We start from the raw sequence: 8773 nt of genomic DNA on the forward strand, positions 1-8773 counted from the left end.
CTGACGGCTGCTGGGTCTGGGTGGCTGGTGCACCACACCTCTTGTGCTTCACTGCTTTGATAGGTGCAAAATTATCCCTAAGAGTGTGTGTGCACCATTTGCATGCAGGAGCCTGCAGAGATCAGAAGAGGGTGCCAAAGCCCCTGGTACTGTAGTAACAGGTGGTTGTGAGCCAACATGTGGGTGCTGGGAACTGAACCTGGGTCCTCTGCAAAAGCAGCCAGGGCTCTTAATTGCTGAGCCATCTCTTAAGCCCCAGAGCATTTTAAAAGCTGAAATGACTAATTAAAGCCATTAGCCCATGGCTAATTTCAGTTATTAAAAATACTTTGCAATTAAGGGGCTAGGGGGATGGCTGTCAGTCAAGTTCCTGATGGGCAAGCAGAACCTGGGCTTGTATCCCAGCATGGTGGCACACTGACCTCAGCAACAGGGTAGACAGATGGATTAGGAGCTTGCAGGCCACCGACCTCGCTGAAAACACTGAATTCCAGGTTCAGAGACCTTGTCTCAAAACGAGCTGCAGATCGGCAGAGGCAGACACCCAGTGTCAACCTCTGACCTCCTCACATCCAGATGCACCAGGCATAAGCCAGTCTCCTGGACCGAAGCAGCCTCCCTAGTAGTAGACTCCAACCTGGCTGAATTTTCTCCTGTTCATTTGCTGGTGCTGGAATCCAGGGCCTGAGATGCTAAACAAACACCAGCACCCAGCTACATCCCCAGTTATTTTAAGTATTCTTACCTAGAGAGCTAGGGCTAAAGTGAACTGGTAGAGGGCTTGCAGGGCACAAGGCCCCAGCAGCACAAGAGCCAGCCACAGTGGTGCATGCCTGTAGTGTCAGCGCTCAGGAAAATCAGTTCATGATCCTCCCTGGCTACTCAGCGTTAGGACAGCCTAGTTTGTATGAAACTGTCTCAGAGACAACTTGTCCAGTGGGTCAGCAGGCAAAATGGCCCATCAAGCAGGGAGGCTTGCATTGTCTAAAGACCCCATTTAGTGGTGACATTGGCAGAATCCCTACTGAGTTCCCCCATACCATCTCCACAGACTCCACAGGGAGAGGTAAGTTCAATACACATGAAAATACCAACTGGATGGGGCAGAAATCTGCAGTCTCAACTACTCAGGCAGCAGGATCAGGTTGCTCTTTGGTACCATAAAGATGCCCCATCTCAAACCAAGTATACAGATTTCAAACCACAGAGAAATTCAACAAAAAACTAAACCAATCACTTCAGAACATTCTTTCTGAGATTTTATTGGTTGAGGACCAGTACACAGACATTTCAATTCGTACACAATTCTTAATACACGTACCAAAAGTCTAAAGAACCACGTATTGTGTTTCTTTTAAAAAGCCATTCCAAGGCTGGGCGTGGTGGCGCATGCCTTAAATCCCAGCACTCCGGGAGGCAGAGGCAGGCGGATCTCTGTGAGTTCAAGGCCAGCCTGGTCTACACAGTAAGTTCCAGGACAGCTGGAGCTACAGGGAGACCCTGCCTCAAAAAGACCAAAAAAAAAATAAAGTCATTCCAGTGATGTTCCAGCTTCGAACCTGGTGGCACATTTCCTGTCAGGGGACTCATCACCAAACGCTGACCAACAAGCTTTACTTCCACTGAAATTTATTATCATACACTAGACACTCAAATTTTCATCTTTCACAGCACATTATCAAAACTGTTAGGAAAAATGGGACCACCGTGACCAGATGTTATAAAGGGCACACAGTTCTGACCAAGGAGTGTTTTTTTTTGTTTGTTTGTTTTTTTATAAAGAAAACAGTTTACTAAGAAACCCAGGACTAAGAAGTCATCTAAAATATTCAAGACACATTAAATGCACAACTGAGACTCCAAATTGCCATTTAAGTATGCTCTGGGTCACAGGATATAAAACTACCCCCTCCCCCAATGGAATGAAATCATTCACTGGTTGTTTATTTTTTGGTACAGCCAGCAAATAGTGGGATATTGAATCATGGGAGGCTGTGACTGTCTTGGGTGTCGGTGTAACATTCCATGAGGGGGTTAGTTATATATCCTGTGACCCAGAGCATACTCTTTCCCCTTTCAAAAATGTTTCTAGAGCTACTAAAAAACTTGCATTTACAAAATAGCTGATAAAAATATTCCTCTGGATTGTACAAGGGCGGCGGGGAGACTGAGGGCAGGATGCGGATCAGCCGGACTTGGCGTCTTTCTCTTCTCCTTCATCAGAGGCAGGGCTCTGCAAATCAGAGGAAAAGCCAAGATCAAGCACCTCACCTGCTGTATCTCCACTCTGCGCGCATGCCCTGCACACTCTGTGTTTCCAACACTGCAATTCGTCCTCAGCCACAGGTTCTATACTTGCAAACTCACCCCAGCTGTGCCTTCTTTCAGGTCTGGCACATGGCCAGGTCCCTACGCCCACCCTGGCTGAATCAGTGTCACATATTTCAAAATTTTGTGGTTTTTGATTTTGCTGTTTAATTGGCTTTCAAGCTGTGTCCAAGTGGTATTTTAGTGTTACTAAGTGCATTGGCTGTGATGTACCTTATGGAGAACCATGCAGCTTATGAGTTCAATGTTAATGCATGATCTGCATATAATAAATGCATTCACATATGCATGAGGTAAGGTGTTCCTAAAGAGAAACACAGGGCAAAAGAAGCCCTCGGCAGTTGAAGCCGTGCTGTCCATCTCACCCTCAAGGTCAATGGCTCAGGATCTTTGTTCTTAGCCACCGAGCCATCTCTCCAGACCCTGGATCTTTGGCGATCTTATAGAAGAATCAACTATTATCTGATTAACATGTACTGGATGGGCCTTGAACTCCCGATCCTCTCATTGCTTCCAAAGGGCTAGTGTTACAGAAGTGCACCACCAAGCCCAGCTCAAGCTGCTTCTAATGGGCTTAGATTAGTCATCTGGTTTTAATTAATATCTGGTATGTAGTTAGAGCTGGAAAAAAATTTGGTTATTGGGCTGGGTGTGGTGGCACCCGCCTTTTGTCCCCAAACTTGGGAGGCAGAGGCTGACAGTTCCCTACAAGTTCCAGGCTAGCTGGGGTTCCAAGGAGACCTTGTCTCAACAATCAAACATATATTTGGCCATTACGGGTTATAAAACTGCTTAATTTAGTGCTTGCTTAGCATGCACAAGGTTCTAACAACAACAACAACAAAAATCTTAACTTAGGACCAAATTTAACCATTAAGAATAAAAATAATAAATATGCCAACACCCAGGAGGCAGAGACTGGGGATCCTTGGAGCAAGCCCTCAGTTCAATAAGGAACTGTATCAACATACAAGGTAGAGATGATCAAGGAAAACCACCCAATGCTACCCTACCCTCTGGCCTCCACACATACATAGCAGTAAGTACTCAAACACACATACCACATATACACAAAATATACTCCCAATTTGCCCTTCCTCCCAAGCTTAGCAAACATAAGACTCAGGGAGGGAAGGGGGTTAAAAAAGAGCTATCATGGGAGAAGGAGGAGGAGAAACTACTATCAAAGCCTTGTAGCTCACCATTTTCTGAGAGGCTTTCCCTGGTAGTTTACAAGAAAGAAGACCAAAATCACCATTTTTCTGAACTGGGCTATTAGCCCTAAATAAACGGCTAACTTTTAGAATAAAACCAAGTAAAAACAAAGCACTCACTTTCTTCATTAAAAAATGGGGGGGGGGGGATGTCACAAAGCAAAGAAGAAAATGAACCTAATTTGTTCAACTAAAGTCCCACAAGGTCATATGGGGGAAAGAGCTTTATGAACTGTCTAGTACACAGCATTTTCTAAAGCCCACACTAAGAATTACACAGGAACCCTGTAAACAGATGGCTGGCTGCTTCACTACTGGTCAGACTGGCATCTCCAAGTTCCTAACTCTAACACTGAAGACCTAATTCACTTTCTACGCAGTTGGGACAAGTGCAGAGAATCACTGTAAAAGATGTAATCTGCTACAGCAGAGATCCAGCTTAGACTGTGCTGCTCAACTCCCACAGCACAACACCGACCTCCTCGTTGCCAGTCTCTCCATTCTCGGTGGGCAGGTCTTCTCTGGCCTCCTGGTTGGCTACTTCTGTCTGCTTTCCCCTTGCGCCTCTTTTTCCTTTTGTCGGCACTTTTCTGTCCAAAGACTTATCCTAGAACAAGAGAACTTGTGAACTACTTTTCATAGCCAGGCATGGTGGCGCACGCCTTTGATCCCAGCACCTGGGAAGCAGAAGCAGGAGGATCTCTGTGAGTTTGAGGGTAGCCTGGCCTACACAGTGAGTTGACGCCAGCTGGGACTAAAGAGACCCTGTCTCAAAGAGCCCTCCCCTCCAATTTGTATTTTATATGTATGTGGTTTGCTTGCTTGTATGTGCAGCAAGGCCCATGGGGGCCAGAAGAGGGGGCTGGATCTTCTAGAACTGCAGTTACAGATGGTCGTTAGCCGCTGTGTGTGCACTGGGGACCCAACCCAGGTCCTGTGCAAGAGCAGTCAGTGCTCTTAGCTGCTGAACCATCTCTCCAGCCCAGAGTAAGAGACTATTTTAAGAATAAAACTGCCGAGCGTGGTGGCACACTGCCTGTAGTCCCAGCACTTGGGAGGCAGAGGCAGGTGGATCTCTGTAAGTTCAAGGACAGCTGGGGCTGCAGGGAGACCCTGCTTCAAAATGACAAATAAAATAAAATAAAACAAAACAAAACTTACCAGGCATGGTGGTGCACGCCTTTAGTCCCAGGACTCTGAGGCAGAGACAGGCAAATCTCTGAGGTCAAAGCCAGGCTGGCCTACAGCGAGATCCTATCTCCAAAAACAACAAACCTCTGCCGTGGGTTTTGGTTTGGTAGGAACTGCGTGCCAGATTAATGCTACAATACACACTTTGTGTCAACCATGGCATCACGCATTCTTTAGACAATTTAGGAGTCACTCCAACAAAGAGAGAGACTTGCACATCAAGCCTGGGCTACACTTGTCAGCACCATGACCTACCACCACACATGAGATTAAACAAAAAGGCACCAAACCTACCCACTCAAATTTCTTTTAATCATGAACAATAATCCAGATGCTAACAAACTGACAAGACTTGGACTCTCACATGAAGACCATCCACCTGAAAAAATGCACCATGCCACAGGGTCACAAGGACCATCCTGGTACCACTCCTCCCTAACTTGAGAGCACACAGTGAGTAGCTAAGAGGCCCAATTCTGGGCTCACCGTTTTCATTTGGGTGTTTAAAAACTTGAAAAGCATAAGAGTTCAGTATGAGGATGTAACAAATTAAAGCTCAAAATTAAGTCATGCGCAGGGCTGGAGAGACGGCTCAGCAGTTAAGAGCACTGGCTGTTCTTGCAGAAGACCCGGGTTCAAATCCCAGCACCCACATGGCAGCTAACAACTGTCAGCAACTCTAGTTCCAGGGGATCCGATGGCCTCTTCCGTCCTCTGAGGGCATTGCACAACACGGGCGCACTTACATACATGCAGGCAATACACTACACATGTACACATAAGATTAAAAAAAAAGAAATAGATAAGTCAGGTCACCAGAGTTATACAAAAATATTCCCAGGCCATTGAGATGGCTCACCCTGCCACCAAGCCTGAGGACCTGAGTTCAAGTTTTGTAGCCACATGGAGGAAGGAGAGAACCAACTTCTATAAAGTTCTGACCTCCACAAGTGCTGTGTGCACACACAAAAATAAGTATAATAAAAATAATTATAAAAAACTCTAAGAGTACTGTCGATTTATGTGACTCAAAGGACCACAAGACAGGCAAGGAGATGACCTGGAGTTTTTCTGTACCACACACAATAGGATCGATACCCACTCCATTCACCCACCCTTACGATCTACCTAGACTGATTCTGTACTGTAACTTCTCTTTCAGATGTCTCTTTAGCTTCATAACCACAATTCTAACTACATAAAGGTTAAAAGTCAAACTACAACAATACCCTGAACTTGATGTAGCACCACCTGTGACCACTAACAGCTGCTAAGCAGCCCAGAATTGCTTAGCAAGCATGTGTGGGCTTGGTTTGATCCCAGCACCACACACACAAACTGTAAGCTGGATGAATAAACACTACCCTAACCCTCCAAATCAAGCCTTCCTGAACATGTTATTTAAACCTTTGAAACCTTCACCTCTACACAAATGGGGCCGAGTCCGAAGCTATAGTTATCAAGACAGGAAACTTGGAGTAAAAATGAAGGGGTGGGGATGACCTTTCTCCCATTCCTTTCTTTGGGAAGCAGACGGCCAAGTGTGTTCATTAAATACAGGCGGCCAGCTGTAGGGCTGCATGCCTGTGTGGCAGCACTCAGGAGGCAATGATAGGCCCAGGAGTAAACACAGCAACTACAGACAAAAGACTCAGCAGGCTGTGGTGCTGCACCCTTTCTACACCCAACACCCAGGAGGCAGAAGCCGGTGCTCTCTGAATTTGAGGCCAGCCTGGTCTACATATCAAGTTCCAGGCCTACTGGAGCTATATATAGTAGATCCCATCTCAAAAAACCAAGACAAAAGACTTACCTACTGGCCTCTCAAAAGGAAAAAAGAAAAATGATTATATTTGCTGCCCCCAAACCCACAGCAAGCCCAACCTGGACGACCCTTATTTAAAAGACCTTTCCTGCCTCTCTGACAACGCAAAATTCAATTACCACCCACACTTAAAATTTTATTTTTATTTTATGTGTATGCGTGTATTGCCCGCGTGTCGGTGAGTGCAGCCCTGTTGTGCAGTGCCTGAGGAAGACACAGAGGAGGCTGTCGGACCTCCTGGAACTGGACAGTCAGTATTAACCGCTGAACCATCTCTCCAGCTCCCCCTCATAACTACATTTTTAGGAAAGGATTAGTGTTAATTTATCTACAAGTACCAAACAGACCAAGTTCTGGGTGCAAATAATCACACTATTAACCAAGCATCTCTAGCGTTTTGAAGATAGATATAAAATTTATAAATGACTGATATGTTTTTGCCTTTTCAACTTAAATTATCAAATATACATACATACAGTACTCACACCAAACAACTTCCCAAAGCAATGCAATCTGAGCTCGGCACCAGACTGTTTTGTTTTGGGACACAGGATGCCAGCTATGTAGCCTTGGCTGGCCTCAAACTCAGAGATCCCCCTATACCTATCTTTTTTTATGATTAACTCAAAGACTTAGAAAAAAAAATGACTGAATTCTTTTACTCCCACTATGTTGCAAACAAACTTGCACAATACTGTTAGTAGTGTCCTCAGCGAACACTCCTCCAGAGTTTACCTCCCAAGAGAAAATACAAAGACCTACAGTCTAGGCTTGAGCTCGGCGTCCTGCCTTCAGCACTGGCTTGGCTCTAAGTATCAGTACAAGCAAGGAACGACCCAGCACTGACCACAACGTACCTATCACAAAGGACAGATCTCTCTTCCAACCTCGAGCATTTAACTTCAGTCATCTGAAGGGTCTCAAACCCCACAGCAAGCATTAACGTCACATTTCCCTTCCCCAGGACCAATATACTGAACTACAAGGTGCGCCGGCCCCTCCTCCCACCCAGAACCCTCCTGAAATTATTAAAACAAAAAGAAAATTAAACTCTACCTTTCCCGCGGCCTTTTTTGGCTTCGATTCCACTTTGGCAGGAGCAGGTTTCTGAAACGCAAAAGTGGCGTGGGCGCGCTGGCTCCGGAAGGCTCCAGGCCCTGCACCCCCAGTCCCCCTCCCCAGGCCACACACCCCAGGTCCCGCTCTCCCAAGCTTTACACCCAGAGTCCCACGCCCCAGGCCCCGCACCCCCCTGCCCTTGCACCCCGGGTCCCACACCCCAGGTCCCACACCCCCCGGCCCTTGCGCCCCAGGCCCCACACCCCTAGGCCTTGCACCCCGGGTCCCGGTCCCACGCCCCAGGTCCCACACCCCCGGCCCTTGCACGCCGGGTCCCACTCCCCAGGCTCCATAGGCCCCGGCACTTGCACCCCGGGTCCCACGCCCCAGGCCCCATACCCCCGGCCCTTGCACGCCGGGTCCCACGCCCCATAGGCCCCGGCACTTGCACCCCGGGTCCCACGCCCCAGGTCCCACACCCCCGGCCCTTACACGCCGGGTCCCACGCCCCAGGCCCTATACCCCCCGGCACTTGCACCCCAGGTCCCACGCCCCAGGCCCTTACACGCCGGGTCCCACGCCCCAGGCCCCACACCCCCGGCCCTTACACGCCGGGTCCCACGCCCCAGGCCCCATACCCCCCGGCACTTGCACCCCAGGTCCCACACCCCCGGCCCTTGCACCCCGGGTCCCACTCCCCAGGCCTCGACCCCCGGGACTTGCACCCAGGGTCCCACTCCCCAGGCCGCATGCCCTCCTCGGGCCCTGCTCTACTCACTGCCGACAGCCTCGCCGATCTGCGCTTGGGCTGGAAAGAGAAGCCGCAGTCAGCCGCGCCCGTGCCCGCGGCCCGCGCCCCACCCGCGCTCGCCCACCCGGCCGGCCCCGCTCACCTCCTCCTTGCCCGCCGCCTCGGAGCTGACCTGCGGAGAAGCACAGCGCGGTGAGCCCAGAACAAAGCGGCCGGGGGGGGGCGCCCGCCGCCCCCGCACTCACCTTCCTCTTGGGCATCGTAGTGGCCTCGGCGGGCGCGTCCGAAGCAGAGGGCCGTCACCTAGCTGAGAGACCTGAACGCTGCTCCTCCCGCCGCCCCGACTGTTGCGACCCGCGACGGTGGGAGAACCGGATGGAACCGGATTGGAGCCCGCCCCCTCCT

At 49.2% G+C, this 8773-nt stretch overlaps 1 protein-coding gene across 1 annotated transcript; it reads right to left on the reverse strand.

Annotated features, from left to right (window-relative positions):
- Positions 1-2066: 2066 nt before the first annotated feature.
- Hmgn1 (high mobility group nucleosome binding domain 1) lies at positions 2067-8767 on the reverse strand. The gene is made up of 6 exons (XM_008826914.3): positions 8614-8767; positions 8511-8540; positions 8396-8425; positions 7615-7665; positions 4021-4149; positions 2067-2233 (listed from the first exon to the last, which is right to left on the reverse strand). Exons 1-6 carry the CDS (start codon positions 8626-8628, stop codon positions 2186-2188), a joined length of 303 nt encoding a protein of 100 aa, XP_008825136.1. The 5' UTR covers positions 8629-8767; the 3' UTR covers positions 2067-2185.
- Positions 8768-8773: the final 6 nt, after the last annotated feature.

Source organism: Nannospalax galili, unplaced genomic scaffold (genome assembly GCF_000622305.1).
Source record: "Nannospalax galili isolate Female #2095 unplaced genomic scaffold, S.galili_v1.0 scaffold192, whole genome shotgun sequence".
NCBI lineage: Eukaryota > Metazoa > Chordata > Mammalia > Rodentia > Spalacidae > Nannospalax > Nannospalax galili.

Coding starts and splice junctions, on each gene's coding strand:
- Hmgn1 (XM_008826914.3), bottom strand. Junction 7,666..8,395: donor GATCGGCGAGGCTGTCGGCA/GTGAGTAGAGCA, acceptor TTTGCGTTTCAG/AAACCTGCTCCTGCCAAAGT. Junction 2,234..4,020: donor GAGAGACTGGCAACGAGGAG/GTCGGTGTTGTG, acceptor TCTGATTTGCAG/AGCCCTGCCTCTGATGAAGG.